This window comes from Equus asinus, chromosome 2, assembly GCF_041296235.1.
Source record: "Equus asinus isolate D_3611 breed Donkey chromosome 2, EquAss-T2T_v2, whole genome shotgun sequence".
Classification (NCBI taxonomy): Eukaryota; Metazoa; Chordata; class Mammalia; order Perissodactyla; family Equidae; genus Equus; species Equus asinus.
In genome coordinates, this window is record NC_091791.1 from 127,471,872 (window position 1) to 127,490,052 (window position 18,181).

Consider the following 18,181-nt stretch of genomic DNA (forward strand, 5'->3'; position numbering starts at 1 on the left):
AGCAAAATGTTTCCCTTGGAAAATTTACTGAGAGAGAGAAAACAAACTTTAAAGTATCATCAGAATTCCCAACTGCAAAAATCTCAATTGTAGAAATCTTGAAAAAACTTGAGAATACCATGTATATGAAAAGAGAACAATCTGAAATCAGGAAGATTGCTTTCAGCCACAAAACAGCTGAACAATTTTTCAAAGAAATACAATAGGGACAGTAAATTGCAGATTGCATCTGAGAAAAAGCCAGACAAGCTTGAAAATTTCTCATAGAACACAAGTAAGAGAAAAGATGAAAGGGGCATCAGGAGAGTTCAGCTTCCAAGAATGACAGAGTACTGAGGGTGGTTTGGACCAACTCTTCCACTGAGAACAACTAAATAAAGAAACTAGGCAAAATACAAAATATCTGTGTGAAGGGAATCAAGGTGATGAGGAATTAAGGGACCAGGATGCAGAAAACGAAAAAATCCAAAGAGACAAATCTGGTGTTTGGAGTTGCTTTTTGGCCTAAAACTGTCTGCAGATTCTAAAGGCCACTACTTCTGAAGAGGTTGAGAAGATGAGCATAACTTTTAACAGACTGCAGCCCTGAGGGAACAAAAACTGGAGTGAGGGTCTGCCAAGGAGGAAGGTAAACCCCTTAAGCTGTAGATTAGGACCTCAAAGGGCTACATCAAGAAGTAAAGGTAAACGTAAAATGTTTCAATTCATACGGTCTGAAGCCCAATTTTAAATCATCTCAACCCCTGAATGGATTAAAGTGATCTGAAATTGTCAGTGCCTCTAGCATAACCACATACCAGAGGAGAAGCAAAGGTAATTCCCTTCTGGGAGAAAACAGTATCATCCAGATTATCTCTATAATTTTTCATACACAATACCTGGCACTCAATCACAAATAAATATGCAAATTAAAAGACAAGACAGGGGGCCGGCCCCATGGTGTAGTGGTTAAGTTCGGTACGCTCCGCTTCAGCAGCCCAGATTCACGGGTTTGGATCCTGGGGACAGACTTACACCACTCATCAGCCATGTTGTGGTAGTGACCCACATACAAAACAGAGGAAGACTGGCACAGGTGTTAGCTCAGGGCTAATCTTCCTCAAGCAAAAAAAAAGAGGAAGATTGGCAATAGATATTAGCTCAGGGCTAATCTTCCTCAGGGGAAAAAAAAAAAAGGCAAGCAAAGCGAAAAATCAGGAGAAATAACAGACATAAAAGCAGACCCTCATGGGAACATATATGATAGAATGAGTTAAAGGAACAAAGATGCACGATGGAGAACTTCAGCAGAGACCCAGAAATTATAAAAGACAACAGAATGGAAATTCTACAACTGAAAAATACAACAAATAAAATTAAGAAATCAACAAATGGAGTGCTGCCTCTAGTTAGAATGTAGAAAGTCACAAGAGACTTTTGCTCTTACCCTAACAACCAAAACAGGGCAGATAAGCAACAAAAACCATAGTTTTTCTGAACCCATCAGAGTGATGAGGATTCAAAGAAGCTTAAGTGAAGTAAACTCCAATGGAGAAGAAATATTTGAAAAGATAATGGCCAAGAACTTTCCAAATTGATAAAAGTGATCATCCAACTGATACGAGAAGATCAAGCAGGATAAATACAAAGAAAATCACAGCTAGGCACATCACAGTCAGATTTCTGAAAACCACAGATAAAGAGCAAATCTTAAAAGTGGCCAAATGGGGGGCCGGCCCAGTGGCCGAGTGGTTAAGTTCACATGCTCCACTGCAGGCAGCCCAGTGTTTTGTTGGTTTGAATCCTGGGCGCGGACATGGCACTGCTCATCGAGCCACACTGAGGCGGTGTCCCACATGCCACAACTAGAAGGACCCACAACTAAGAATATACAACTACATACCAGGGGGCTTTGGGAAGAAAAAGGAAAAAATAAAATCTTTTTTTTTTTAATTTTTATTTTTTTCAGATGTACATCATATTTTGAATTCTGTATACATTACATCACGTTCACCACCCGAACACTAATTATAGTGCATCCCCTCACATGTGACCCTAATCACCCCTTTCGCCCTCCCTGCTCCCCCCTTCCCCAATAGTAACCACCAGTCCAATCTCCAATGCTATGTGTTTTTTTTTAAAAAAAATAAAATCTTTAAAAAAACAAGTGGCCAAAGGGGGAAGGAAGGAGGGAAGCACACTCCTGACAAAAGAGGAAAAATAAGACTTACAGCTGACTTCTCATCAGAAATGATGGAGTTCAGTGGATAATGGAATTACATACGGGTTGAAAGGGAAAAAACTATCTACCTAAAATTCTATACCCAATCCTCCTCTCAAAAAAGTCAAAATCAAAGTGAAATAAAAATATTTTCAGACAGACTAAAGCTGATCTCCAGCAGACCTAACTAAATACTAAAGGATATTCTCTAGGCAGAAGGAAATAATCCCAGACAGAAGCTCAGAGATGCAGAAATGAAGAGCAACTGAGAGAGTAAACAGGTGAGCGTAAATCTAAATGAATAATGACATACAAAAAATAATGTCTTGTGGATCTCAAATATAAAGAGAACTAAAACATATAACAATAATGGCATAAAAATTAGAAGGGAAGGATAAATGGAGTTAAGCTATCCGTATGGCCTTGCATTGCCCAATAAATGGTAAAAGTATTAAGTCAAAGATGCATTTAGGAACCACTAAGTGAACAGTAAAAGAATATATAACTGGTAAGTTAAAAGAGAAGTAAAAATTGCATAACTGAAAATAATGAAAAGAAGGCAAAAAAAAGAAAGAGGGATAAAGAACAGGCAAATAGAAGTAAGTAATAAAATTGAAGATTTAAAGACAAATATATCAGCCATTACATTAAATGTAAATAGACTATATGCTCTAGTAAAAAGACATAAATTGTCAGACTAAATAAAAAAGAAAACCTAACCATATCTACATACACAACATAAATATAAGACTACAAAAAGGCCGAAAATAAAAGGATGGAAACACCTAAACACTAACCAAAAGACAGCTGATACAACTATATTAACATCAGAAAAAGTAGACTTTAAGCTGAATAGCATTATTAGAGATAATAAGAGTCCATTCACCAGAAAGATAACAATTCTAAATCCGTATGCAACTAGTAATATAGTCTCAAATTATAGAAAGCAAAAATTGGTGCACACACACAAAAAAGGAGAAATGAATTATCATGGAGGAAAGAGACAAGAGAAAATATACTTATTTCTGGAATTCCAAAAAAGGATAATAAACAGAGTATACATAATAAAGTAATAAAAGAAGAAAATTTTCCTACCCTAAAATAGATTTGTGCATTCAGAATAGACTCACCAAATAGTCACATCATACACACATTTCAAGTTAAAAGAATCCAACTACAGGAGAGAGAATATGAAATAATTTAAATAGAGCAAGCCATTCTACCTGCCATTCTGTATGAGCATGCAATATGAGATACGAACTTGTTCTTCCAGTTGAGCTCAGCTCCAAAGTGCCTCTCTTAGTAAAAGTATCTCATCACCTTACGATTGTAGAGTTTTAAAAAAATGCTTTTGAACAAGATACATGCAATACTCCTCTTCACATGGTTGTCAACAAAAGAAATAATTTGTTCCAATACTCAAAGGAAAAACCATATATGCCCAACTTATTGAGAGATGAAATATCAGCCTCCAATATAGGGCTTTCCTAAGGTACGTTAAAGGGGAGTATGATAATATGCAGTTTTCACATTACTTGCTTAATTTAAATCTAATGCCTAACTAAAATGCAACTCCACTGTATCAGACTTAAAAAAAAATCAATGAATAAACTCCCACCTAGTCATATCCTAGTGAAATTACTAAATTTCAAAGTCCAGTGACAAAAAAATTCTACAAACATATGGATTAAAAAAAAAAGACAAAAAAAAAAAAAAAAAAAGGGGCTGGCCCCGTGGCCGAGTGGTTAAGTTCGCGTGCTCCGCTGCAGGCGGCCCAGTGTTTCGTTGGTTCGAATCCTGGGCGCGGACATGGCACTGCTCATCGAGCCACGCTGAGGCAGCGTCCCACATGCCACAGCTAGAGGGACCCACAGCGAAGAATATACAACTATGTACTGGGGGTCTTTGGGGAGAAAAAGGAAAAAATAAAATCTTTAAAAAAAAAAAGATGTGGGTACCTAGTAGACATTATGTACAACATGAAATGCAGGGGGGAGAATTGTCCAGTGAGTTCTGAAAGGAAAAGACTGTGACACAGGAATTTCATATCAAGGTCAAACGATTATGCATACACAGAGGCAAATTTTAAAACTTAATTGTGAACAAAGTGAAACTAACTACGAAGTTAGTACCACAATGTTATCTGATATTTCTTACCCACAAATTTTAATGACTTACAAATAAAGCTGATTCTGAAACTGCAAAATGTCTACTTAACTACAGCTTCTCTGAAGAAGAAAGCTCACTCTTCCACAAAGCTTCCACAAGTTTTGTCTTTTTATTTAAAAACATGGATTTCTTCATAAAGTAACAAAAATTTACTCCTCAGAACTTCCCAATACATATTATCCTGAAGTTTATTTCTGTGGCTTTGAATAAACTCCCGAAGATTGTTTCATAAAAGCTGCCCACAACATCTAACAGGAAATACATGAAGTCTTAAAAAGGAAACAGGAAATGATAAGGTTAATTTTCAGGCATTAAAAATTGGAACAAGCACTATCTCCAGCTTCTTTTCTAGCATCACAATCTTTAAGAGACTATCTGGCCTATGATTTCATCATCCACTAATCACCTCTCCATTTGTAACAAATGATAAACTTCAGAATAAAAAAAAATGAACACTTCAAGAAATGGTTTTCTGATCAAGAACATTTCTGTTGCTTTTGCCTTTACCCTGCCTCAACTCATACGTATTTCACTCTACCCTCCTTGCCAAAAAAACTTCCCCATCCAAAAAGCCTACTCATGCCTCCAAGCCCAGCTCAAGTCCCACCTCCCTAAGAAAACTAACCAAATACTCCAGACTAAACAAATCTTTATCCTCATCAACATAAGGTCATGCTTTTAATAATCTAATTACACACAGCCGTCAGATAAAAATATAAACCAAATTATATGTGTTATTTAATTTTCATATATATTTAGTGAGCCCCTCCATCCAGTTTATAATAATAATAAAAGCAATAACTAGGGCTGACCCCATGGTCGAGTGGTTAGAGTTCTATGTGCTCTACTTCGGAGGCCTAGATTCACAGGTTTGGATCCCAGGTGTGGACCAACTCCACTTGTCAGCCATGCTGTGGAGGTGTCCCACATACAAGGTACAGGAAGACTGAGACAGATGTTAGCTTAGGCTGAATCTTCCTCAAGGAAAAAAAAGAGGATTGGCAAAGGATGTTAGCTCTGGGCGAATCTTCCTCACACACAAAACACACACATATACACACACACACAATAATAACAGTTTACATTTAATGAGCGACTAAGATAAATCAGGTTCTGTTCTAAACATGGACACATTAACTCCTTCATTGTTCATCTCAGTCCAGTAAAGCAGTAAGTTATTACAGACGTTATTTAAAGTAAAGAATGGTTCATAACTGTCTTTGCAAGCCTCTCCTCTCCCCCCAGCACTCCAATCCAGGGCCATGGCATGCATGTAGGGGTAAGGAAAAAGAACCAATACTACTTTAGCAGTATCCCATGTATTCATACACGTTTCTGAACAAGATATCCACAGGCAAAATGAACTTCATCACTTTACACGGCTCTGATTCTAGGTACTTATCTATCTTCTTCCACAGACTATTTCCTGCCTTTGCACACCCAACTATGGGTGTATGTTCAAGTCTTTGCCCTAGGTTTTCTTTCTCCTTCCTCAGTGATATGATCTAGTCTCATGGCTTGAACTATCACCTCTATTGGCTAATTCCTGAACCCACATTTCTCTCTAGACCTCTCATCTGAGCCCTAATTCCCTAATACCTTTATAGAGATGTTCTGCTGGCATCTCAGACTCAAGGTGTCCAAAATGGAAATCATATCAAACTTGTCTCTCTTGCTGCATTTCTTAACCATTTTCCACTCAGTACCTTGAGTCAAACTGGCATTCAAGTATTTGATTAGCTGAACTTATTCATCTAAACCAAAACTGCTCATCCTGTCTTAAAAGAGGTAATAGCATGTTTCAATTCCTCTTTTTCACTCAAATCAATTAATAAAATGTTTAACTTTTTGTCCCTCAAGTGAACAAGAGCAGTGGTTAGCACAAGTCATATAAACAGACTGACTTAATTACGGGTTCACTTCTCATTAAGTTAAAAACCACAAGCAGCCATGGGAGTTTTGATAGTTATAAAGTTTTAAATTGTTCCAATTTTTAATTATGTATTGTTTAATTTACATTTATAAATGAACCACTGATTCAAAAAAGGAATAGGAATATGAACAAAAGACACAAATAGGCAATTCTCAGAAACAACATAAACCATCAATAAAAATCTGAAAAGATGCTCAACTCCAATAATAATTTTAAAATATAAAACTTAGAGATACTTTTTAAATCCATCAAACCGGCAAAGACTAAGAAATCTGAAAATAACTACTATGTTGGCAAGGATGTGGGGAAAAAGGCACTCTCTCATTTGCTGTTGACAGGAGAGCAAATCAGCTTTTGGGAGAACAATTTGGAAAAAAGTATCAAAAATTTTAGAGGCCACCCCGTGGCCAAGTGGTTAAGTCGCAGGCTCCACTTCGGCAGCCCAGGGTTTTGCCAGTTCATTTCCTGGGCGCAGACATGGCACCGCTCATCAAGCCACGATGAGGCGGCGTCCCACATAGCACAACCAGAGGCACTCACAACTAGAATATACAACTCTGTGCTAGGGGTCTTTGGGGAGAAAAAAGAAGAAGAAGAAGAAAAAAAAAGAAGATTGGCAACAGTTGTTAGCTCAGGCACCAATCTTTAAAACAAAATTTTTAATACACGTGTTCTTTTACCTACCCTTCCATATCTACAAACTTATTCTATCATATATTTGAACATGTGCACAGACATTTGTAAAAATGAGTTCACTGCATATGTTTGCAATCAAAAATTTAGGAGCATCAGGCGCTGGCCAGTGGCTCAGTGGTTAAGTGCGCATGTTCCGCTTTGGTGGCCCAGGGTTCGCCGGTTTGAATCCCGGGTGCAGACATGGCAATGCTTAGCACCCCATGCTGTGGCAGGCATCCCACATATGAAGTGAAGGAAGATGGGCACGGATGTTAGCTTAGGGCTAGTCTTCCTCAGCAAAAAGAGGAGGCCTGGCAGCAGTTAGCTCAGGGCTAATCTTCCTCGGAAAAAAAAAAATTTAGGAGCATCAAGGGCCAGCCCCATGGCCAAGTGCTTACGTTTGCAGGCTCCACTTTGGTGGCACAGGGTTTCGCTGGTTCGGATCCTGGGTGCAGACATGGCACTGCTCATCAAGCCATGCTGAGGCAGCGTCCCACACGCTACAACTAGAAGGACCCACAACTAAAAATATACAACTATGTACCGGGGAGGCTTTTGGGAGAAAAAGGAAAAATAAAATCTTTAAAAAAAAAATTTAGTAGCACCAAAAGGGAACTGGTTAAATAAATTATGATACAATCATAAAATACCACATGGCTATTAAAACAGCTGTGACAAATTTATATATATTCACATGGAAAGAAGTCCTAAAACAAGGTGGAAAACAGTATGCACAGCACAACCCAACTTGTTAGTTTTGTTATATATGTATTATATATCTTAACTAATTAATTGTACATATAAAACAGAAAGTCCATAGCTATTAAAAGTTATTTATCTCTGAGGAGAGGGTTGAAATGTATGATTTCACCTTTTATTTTACATATTGTTTGAAATTTTATGTTTTTAATTTTTTTAATCAAACCGACGAGTCACTTTACCCCCAAACTAAAAATTCACATACTGTACATATTTTAGCAATCAGAGTTAGACATGCTGCTAACAAAGACAAATTCCCTGGCAAGAGGGGTAGAGACCAGCAGAGAAGGAACTCTGCCCGGCCACCTTACCTCCCTTCCTATTCACAGTTCCTTTCCTCTCACCTCAGGTGTCAATCATACTCACCTGAGGTGAGATGAGACTTCAGAGATTTCCATGAGAAGATGTATCTCCAAGACAGCAAGATAGTCTGAGGGGGTAAAAGAAAGGGCCAGGGACAGGCCGAATCTATTAGCAGTGACGGACAGGGAAAAAACTTTCCTCAACCTGCCTGAGACAATTATTTCTGTTCATGGGAAATTCTGTGTTCTTATGTTTAAGTCTTCTTCCTTATAAAGGTCACGACTTGCTTTTGTCAAGAAGCATTCCCCAAATAGTCTTTCTATCCACTTCTGATCTGTTATGGGCATAGAAATCAGATAATACGGCTTGTTAGAAATGCATATGAATTAAACATAAAGAGGCTCTAAACAAAGGCCTTGGGGACTCTAAAAAACTTATTTACTTTGAGGCATAGACTTTGAAAATTATTTCTCTTATTCCCTAGTCTTCAGTTATATTCTAGAGGTGAGGGTGCATGATGGTTGAGTTCTATATAGGGGACGTGCCATTAATCAAGGGGTTATGACTATAAGAAGTGTACACACAATGCTTTGGATACGTGACACCATGTAAATTTATAACAACTAATAACCCTACCTCAAACTTCAAAAGCTTTCAAGAATTAACCAAAAAGATCCTATTGTAGTTGTTACATTAAAAGTTATCCTATGAATAAAAAGTTATACATAAAACTTATAATTCGTTATTTTACCCTTGAATTCATAAATTACAATGCCATCATCTTCACCAGACCTTTTATATAAAGATATACCTTGGTAATTTTCTTTTTTACTCACTCTACCCCTGAAAAACAAATATTCTGTGTTCAGTTTCTATGTAGTAGCACTTTAAAAATTTACTCTGCTCAGGACTCCCTAGTAAGTTTTACTGGCCATTACTGATCAATAATAAATCCTGAAAACCAGTACAATCAATCTCTGGATTTCCCACAGACATGGGAGCAGCTGCAGCCCTAGATGGCTCCGCTGGTAGCGTTCACACATATCAAACATTCTAGTGATCAGTTCACTTAGAGGAAATGAAGTATAACTCCCTCTGAGAATTCTAGTCTACTGACTTGGTAAAACTAAATTACAACTAAAGATATAAAACCAAAAATCATGAGAGAAAGCAGCACTATTACTTGATCAACAGTAGCACAACGATTCCAGAATCTGTTTTTCCACCTACAGCAGTAATGACACTTTCTTCCTCCAAATCAAGTTATCTGTTATCTACATATATGTTTTATCTCTATTAGACCAAGGCTTCCTAAGATAGAAAACATGTCCAATTCATCTTAGTATCTCCATAACGCACAGCTTTGTACATAATTAGCCCTCAAAGATAACGTGTTTGCAACTATCCAAAATTACCTAAATTTTCAGTTTTGGCTATAAAACAACTACCTGACTTACATAACCGCTGGCGTTCTCTCCCCCTTTCCTCACATAAGAGAGTCAAAAGTGGAATCAAAACCTGCTCATTCCAGCCAGATCTGTAACTTGGTCAGTTTACCTTACATCCCCTACAAGCCTAAGAGTAAGCATCTACTATCTCAAGTAATACTGCAACTTAAAATGCCTCTCTCATAATTGCTTAACAATGAACTTTTATTTCTTGAAATCAGCCCTAAAACCATTTTTACACATAGAAAATCATACACAGTCATTTACAAGCCACTTACAAGGTTTTCCCAATCATATCCTACTTTACACCTAGAAAAAAGATGTACAGTAACTTGAGCTTTAGAGAATGACAAAAGGTAATTCTTTCATCTAGAACGGAAATGATCAGTGTTCAAACACAAGAACTGAATAGAGGTCATTTAGCTGAGATAAATTTACCACTCAATTTTACAGATTTCAGAATTACAGAAACTTGGAGGTGGAGGGGACCTTTGAGATTACTTATTAATTAGGTAATTAATTAATCCCTGAAGTTAACAGATGAAATAGAGAAGCTACGGGACCTGCATTTTAAAATAATGGCCTTAAGTAATCAAGGTTCACAATTAAAGGTGAAAATATCTTGAAAAAGTTGTAAAAGTACTAGTCAATGGTATTACTCTTAATGATATCATTACTATTCTACAATAAATGGAACCCTGACTCCCATATACACGCAAAAAATTATTCTCACCAATAATCCCATATGTGGGAATCCAAAATAAAGAAGAAAAAGACCATATGCAGGAAGATGTTCACGACAGCATTCTTTATTATAGCAGAATATTGAAAACAACTTCAACATCCATAACAGCAGAATAAATAATTAGCAGCAGTGTGCAGTATAATAGAAAGTATAGGCTTTGGAGCTGAAAAGACCTGGATTCGAATGCCAACTTTTCCACATGAGAGCTGTGAGACCTCTGGCAAGTCACTTAATATTCGAGACTCAGTTACCTCATCTGTAGAATGGAGGGGATATTACCATCTTCCTCATGGGTTGTATAAAGGATTACTTGCATGTAAAAGAGCTTGGCACAGTGTCTGGAGCTCAGTGAGTGTTCAATAAATACTACTTTTAATGGCCACTATTAAATACTATATTCATTCACGGGAATATCATACAGACATTTTAAATAATGGTTATAAGAAAATCTATACATACTGGCATGGAAAGATCTCTAACACATTACTAAGTGAAAAAAGCAAGTTGAAAACGATACTCTGATCCCACTTATGTGTAAAAAATAAAACTATACACACATGTAAGTGCAAAGGGAAAGTATTAAAAGCGATTATGGGTAAAAAAAGGAATTTGCTGGTAGAAGTGATAACTTTTTACTCTATCTACTTCCACATTGTTTTACTTCAAAACATGTATTTAAATATTTTTAAAACAAATTTTTAAAAATAAAATGATGACAAAGATAATGTGGCAACAAAGAGAAAAGGCATAATGCTAAGGGAAAATATTTACATATAAAGTTGTACATACACCATGATTACAATGTAAAAATGATGTGCCATCGAGTCAGCAACTAGAAAGACATACACCACAATTATACCATTGAATCTAAATGACTTTTTTGGTCTCTGTTTCCAATGTTTTTTAATCAAAAAACTCCTTTCATTCTAAATGAATCCAAAATTTGGGTTCTATTTTAGTATCATCTTTCAGTGTTCCATGACAGTCAATTTTTTAAAATCATAAACACAAGACTTTTCCTCACCTCATTTAGCTTGCTGGCCAATAAGATCTTCTTACCTATAGTCATTTCCTCTGACTGTTCCCTTATGGTTGATGCAATTTTACCTAGAAGCCAAAACACCTGCCAATGACATGGTACATACCTCCCAACCACATAGAAGTCACTAATAAAATTAAGTGTTTGGGGAAAAAAACTATTAAATAAACAGAGCCTCCATATAGTGAGATTAATGTTACCCAATATTTTTTATTAGCATAGAGAAAACTCATAAAAAAGAAATCAACAATGACCAATTAAGCCTACAGAAAAATAATCTACACTTTCAAAAAATAGAATTACGGTATATTTTTAAAGTTCATAAAGAAACATTAAAATCATTCTACACAGATACAGTACTTTACAGTTTATAAGCAATTTTACATTCTATTTTTCTGATACTCCAGTTAGGTAAGCGAGGTATTATTCTTGCCTGCCTATAGCCCCCAACAGATATATAGAAAGGTGTACAATCATGAGTCACATCCCAAATCCTCTGCCTCCACATCATAAGTCTTTTTTCACCATCCCACAGCACGTATTAATTTCATACGGTTGACTAAGAATGGTCACATTTCTTATCTCCTTTGAGCATTCATCCTGGAAATCTATGAACTCTTTTACACCTCATCCTAGTAGGCAGGCAGAGCAGGGCATCAGTCCCTGTTTAGAGAAGACTCAGTAAGCTCACGGATGGTTCTGAAGATGACAAGACTAATCAACACTAAAATTGCAGCATATTCAGAGAAGGATGACCAAACTCGCAAAGGGTTAAAAAATTAAGTAATGTAAAGAGTGGCTGATTAATTTAGAAAGGAGCAGGAGGAGAGAGCGACGCACACACACACACACACATTTCGTCATCAGACACACGAAGGGCCAACATATAAAGGAATCAGATTTGTGCTGTATGGCCCTGGGGGTAAAAACAAAGGCAAGTTAACATTCATGCAACAAACATTTCTTGGGTATCTACTCTGTGCCGGATGGTTGTGCTACACTAGGTATAAAAAGATGAATAACAGAAGTTCCAATCTTCAAGAGGTTCAGAGTCGTCGAAGAGACAAGAAAATAAGTAACCCAAGAGGAAAGTCCTCAGAAAGCTATGGAAACACAGAAAATGATGACTCTAACTCTCTTTGGGTAAGGGGGCCAAAAGAGAAAAATTCACTGAATAGACGAATAGGAGTTTCAGAAATGGACCTTACTCTTTTCTCTTAAGGCTTTCAACTGATTAGATGAAGCCCACTCACATTATGGAAGCAAGGTGGGAAGTGGCATTAACAGGAAGAAGGAACAGCACCTGCAAAGGCAGGAAAACATGAAGCTCTGCAGTAAACCTGGAGTGGTGGAACACCAGGTACGCATTAGAGGTGCTAAGAGACAAGGCTTTAAAGTGAGAGTGGGAGACGCCAGTGGTAAAGAACACAAGGGCCTCACAATCTCCATACCAAGGAGTTTAGACTCTAACACTCAATCTATGAGACACTAATAAAAGATTCTAAGTAGGAGAGGGGCATGCTCAGAAAAATATGTAAGAAAGCTCACTCCAGCAGGAGAACAGGCTTCTAGAGGGTAACAGTGGAGATAAACAGATTAATTACAGAGTCACTATTGCTAGTCTAGATGGGGATGATGATGAAAAGATACAGACTCAGACGTATCTAGGAGGTAAAAATCAAACAACTATTGGCTATAGGAATAGGGAAGGGGAGGGTCCAGGATGACTTTCAGATCTCAACTTGGGTGAGTGAGTGGTGAGCAGTGACACCCAGGCAGGTAACACAGGAAAACAAGCCTGTGCAATCATTCAAACAATGTGAGAGCCCTAGGCCAGGAACTGTGGTTGTCTGGAGAAAGGGGCTGAGGGAAGCCGGAGGGAAGAGGAGCAAAGATGAGTTTACCTTTGGTCTTGTGTAACGTAAGCTGCCTATTTAGTGAAGCTACTGAGTGGCACAGGAAGAGTGGAAAAGGAGAGTCATTAGCTTATAAGAAGCAACTGAAGACAAGGAGAGTGTATAGAATAAGATCAACTTGAGATACCAATATTCTAAGGGGGTGAAGGAAAAACCTGAAAAACAAATGAAGAGTGGATCAGAGAAGTAAGAGATGAATCAGGAGATAAGGTGATGCCAAAAATGGCAAAAGAAGAAAAAAAAATTCAAGAAGGATGGGGAGGGTGAAAATTAAAGTTAAATGTATTGCATCATAAAGCCAAGTTTACTAACAGAAGTTATTCAAAACAGGAACAGACTACCTTGTGAGGTAACAAATCACATCAAGTGAATGATTCAAGCAGAGTCATCTATGCCACATGTTGACAGGAGGATTCTCACCTTAAATGAGAAGAGTAGCTACATGACCTCTACAGAACACCTCTGAAGTCTAGGTCAAGGCTAGCCTCAACACTACTATGACATTTCATCAAATATTCATTTGCAATCTAATTAATGAATAGGATATTTGATTATTCTAATAAATGTTAAAAAAAATCTCTACATATTTCATCTAACTCAAAAGCAACCAATACTGGATTAAAATTTTTCACTAACTCTGTTTTTGGGGTACAAAAAATTGCTGGAGAAAGTGTGGAAATTGCTAATCTATTTCAAATTCAAAGTGATTTCAAACGACCTCTCAACACTGTCTTCCTAACTTTCCCCATTCCTGCATCCCAGTTCCACCCCATTACCATTCCTTAGCCCCTTTGCTCTAATTAGAGAAGACTTGCATTGCACAGGCTGCTGTCACGTCGTTCACGTCATCTTCCCCTAGGTCCCTTCATATCTTTTCAGTAATCTGCCCTTCCTTCCTTCCTAAAACCAGACTGCGTGCCTGATCATTTCCAACCCTCCACTTCTGCTGACCATTTTCCATTACCAGTCCTTCCCTCTCCTTTTTCCTCCACCTCCTCCTGTCTATACGTCTACCCTAAGTTGGAAATACACTCCGTTTCTCCTGTTGCCCCATACCCTATTTTTCTCCTTTTACTACCAAGTATCTCCATTCCCCTACCACCTACTCACTGCAATCCCCTACAGAAAGGTTTCAGAGTCTATCCCCTCCCCCCCACTGACAAATGACGGCCGACTTACTGACAGCTTAACCAGTTGCTGCTTACTCCCTTCTCAATTCCCTCATCTCTCTGCAGTTTAGGACACTAGTGACCAACGCCTCCTTATGGCAGTTATTCCTTTCACTTTTGTAATGAGGCAAGAGGCTTTGTGCAAAGCACTCTGAACCGAGAATCAGAAGATCTGTGTTCTGGATGTAATTCTACCATTAATGAGCTGTGCATCTCCTCACCTGCTTTCCCACTCACCCCTCCTCAGATCCCGCTTCCGAGACACTCAGGCTAGGTTAGGTCCCTGCGGCAAACTTTCTCAAAACCTATTCTCCTTTGTAGCGCTTATCACAACTACTTGATTATATAATTAGTAGTTGAATGGCTATCTTTCCTACCCACACACCAGACTGTAAGCTCCATGAAGGCAGAGTGTGCATTTCAGCTCAAAATAAAAGCCCACCAACTGAATCAACACTGAAAGAGACGATACGACCACTTCCTAAGGCTCTGCTTATTATTTTTATTAACCTAAGTCATAAAATTACTAGCACTCACAAACAAAATTACTGACAAAATTTTAAGCAGACATTCCACCAAATACCTAGAACACACATAATATGATGTACTACATATAAAATTAAGTAAGAGAGAACTTGTCTTCCAAGATAGTTACATTTTTCTTGCCCATCCACAAGAATAGAAAGGGCTGGATGAGTTACCTACATTCCAGGACCAAATTGTGTATTATAAACCATGTTGAGGCTGAATGTGCAAGTGCCAGTTTGATACTAAAACATTCCTGTTTATATAGCTGTTTAGATAACAACCACTGGCACTTTAGGTTTAAAGCTCTTAATATTGGCAAAAGCCATGAGCTATCTATACTCTGCAAGAAAACCCAAAGAAAGTTTATCAGCCAAGTTACATTACAGTGTGATTTTCAATATTTCATATAAACCAGGGCAAAACAAGTAATGGTTTAGTGATTACAAGTTGCCACTGTGCCTGATCAGATGACTTTCCAAGTGCAAAAATTTCAGATCGCACGTAAGTAGGTGAAAGTTTTGTCAAGTTTTATGATACACCACACCTGGTCAAACAATTTAAACAGATCACAGGCTAATTTGTCCTTCAACTGCTGTGTGTGTCCCGCTCCTCAAACGTACTGAAAGGTCTTTATGACAGGTTTGGCGTTTTGTTATTGGCCCCCTTAAATAAACAGGAATGCAAGTGACTTCAATAACCTATGATAGTCAAAAAACCTGAAAATGGCTTTCGAGGCTAACTATATTTACATATTGCCACTTGAAAACAACGTACAAGCACTTAAAATCTGATGCTTAGACAATTCCCTAGGTTAAGAGCAGTTAACAGGCTGTAAATATAGTTGTAATCCCCAGGAAAGAAGAGGCATTTCATAACGGAAACACTAACAGATAAAATCACTCGGAGCCGTTCTCCAACGCGCCCTCATCCTTAAGTCACCACCACTGGCAGCGAGGGGGCAATTGTGCCCCTCGGACACCCTCTCTCTTCCGCAGCCTGCGGGCTACAATCCCCGCACAAGGAGTCCCTCGAGATCAGCCAGCGCTTCCCTGCGACTTCAGCTGGGAAATCCCCGGCCAGGGAATGCCGAGTTCAAGCCCCCCTCCCCCTTCCTTTCCTGAAAATTAACGAATTGGCCGTTACGATTGTTTATTTAATGAGGTGTGTAGTGGCCTCTACTGGTGCTTGTGTGAGCACAAGAATGTCCCACTCTTACAAGTGGGATGAGCCTGGGGGAGGGGAGGGAGCCGAGGGGTGAACCTGCCTCCGGGTACAAAGCGGACAGCTAGACCCGGGAGCCCCCGACGCGCCCTCGCGGCCGCCCCTCCCGCGGCGGCGCCCCCGCCCGCCTACTTCACTCTCCACCCGACGCGACCCCCTTTCTCTTCGGCAACCAGAGACGAGGCAGAGAAGTTCCTGCACGTTCCCTCCTGGATCCTAAACAAAAACACGGCAGCCGCGGCCGCCGGGGCCGGGGCCGCGCCCCCGCCCCCACCCCGCGCTCCTGGGCCCGCGCGCCGCGGCCGCAGCTTACCTGGGGACTGCGGCGGGGAGCCGCTCCTGGCGGCCGCGGCGCCCGGCGCCCGGCGCCCGAGCAGCAGCAGGCAGCAGAGCCAGAAGGAGGAGGTGCCGAGGAGTCGCCGGGCTCCCCGCTCCGCCGCCATCTCTTCCCTGCGAGCGGCGGCGGCGGCGGCGGCGGCGGCAGCGCCGCGGAGCCCTCGCCGCTCTGCCTCCCGCGCGCTTCAGCCGGTCCCTCGCTGCAGGCTCGGCTCCCGCGGCCGCCGCCGCCGCCGCTGCTCCAGCCCGGCCCGACCCGGCCCGCGCGGCCCCTCTCGCGGGAGGGGACACTCGGGGGCGCCTCCCTCCTGCAGGGGGGCGGAGAGGGGAGGAGAGCGGAGAGTCAGTACATTCCGGGGCGGAGGGGCGGGGGGGGCTCGGTCTCCAGGTTCCAGGCGCCGCCACCCGCCGCCGACTCCGGCTCCACACACCAGCGCGAGGGGGGCGGAGACCGCAGGCGGCGGGGGTGGGGGGCGGGGGCCCGGGGCGCGCACACCCGCGCACGCGCAAGCGCGCGCCTTCCTCGCCCGCACGCCCTCGGCTCCGCGCGGGGCCCGCCCCGCTCCAATCCCGGCTGCCGCCTCGCGGGCCCGCTCCCCTCCCCCTTCTCCCCGGAGCCGCGGACGGGTGCGGGGCGCGCGCGCCTGGCGCTGCTGCTGGCGTCAGGGAAACCCCGGAGAAGCGGATCCTCCTTCTCCTCCTCGCGTCTGCCCGCAGCCCCTGTCCCTCGCGCCCCCTCTTCCTCCTCCTCACCCTGGGGAGAAATTCCCCTCTCACCTCCCCAGAGTCCTGCGGCTGTCGAGACTGAAGGGAGAGGCGCTCCGAGCCCGGGCTTGTCCGGGAGGCCGCAGCGAGAGCGCACCTCTCCTCTGCCTGGGCCCAGGGCCTCTATATAGGGCCTCGGAGGAAACCGAACGGCCTCCGGGAGGAAACCTGGGTGCGCAGAGCGTCGGCCCCGGGGTTTATGTGCTCGCCAAAAACAATAGTGATCCCGCCCGGCTCTTGCTGGGACCTGGCGCGGCTCCCGTGGGAGGGGGCCGGCCGCGCCGCCGCTGACCTCCCGCTTCCCGGCCGCGCCGCCCTCGCCGCGCGCTTCCCCTGGACGGTGCCGGGCCTCCCGGGCCGCGGGGCCCGCGCCCCCCGCCTCTCGGCCCCGGGCCAGGGAAGCGGGGCACAGACAAAGGTGCCCCGTGTGCACTCCTGCAGCCAGTGCGGGGCCCGGGCCGAGCCCCAGGGCTCCCCGGGGCTAATGCTCTGGCCGCGGCTGAAAGCTGTTACCTCTGCCTTTGCGAGGCGCTTCGCGCTTTCCTACCTGGAAATCACGTCTTTCGCCTGTAACCGAGAGCAAGGGGGCTGTGATTGTAAACCACTTGGTAGTCGGGGGACAGCACCCAGGCTCCCCAAAGTTGGAGGAAAGCTGTTTGTAGTTGCACTGCTCATAAGAATAATTTTATAAGCTGCACCCATGAAAATATTTTAAGAAAATTTTTTTCTATGGTTATGCACTTGGAGAGTCGCGTTTGATTGTTAATGAGTTGGATTTTTACTCACTGTTCTGTACAGTCAATAACCAAAATATGTTGCTTCCCACAAGAAGATAGCAATCTCTCTTAACTCCCACAGCGCTCTGTGCCTTCTCATAATTACTTTCTTCAGATATTTTCTTTTATTCTCAAGTGCCAAAATAAGCGGTATAAGGCTTGCTTTAACATTGGGAGGGAAGAGCTCAGAATCGTCATA

At 41.6% G+C, this 18,181-nt stretch overlaps 1 protein-coding gene across 13 annotated transcripts in view; it reads right to left on the reverse strand.

Moving 5' to 3' along the window:
- NEO1 (neogenin 1) overlaps positions 1–16,697 on the reverse strand; it is a 249,324-nt gene extending 232,627 nt beyond the window's left edge. For 12 of the 13 annotated variants that reach the window (XM_070498457.1, XM_070498490.1, XM_070498446.1 and 9 more), the window contains exon 1: positions 16,419–16,686. In XM_070498457.1, the coding sequence (XP_070354558.1) occupies positions 16,419–16,548 (130 nt within the window). In that variant the 5' untranslated portion in view covers positions 16,549–16,686. Of the gene's footprint in view, positions 1–16,418 lie in introns of all 13 variants that reach the window. The other variant, XM_070498461.1, reaches the window with a different exon arrangement.
- Positions 16,698–18,181: the final 1,484 nt, after the last annotated feature.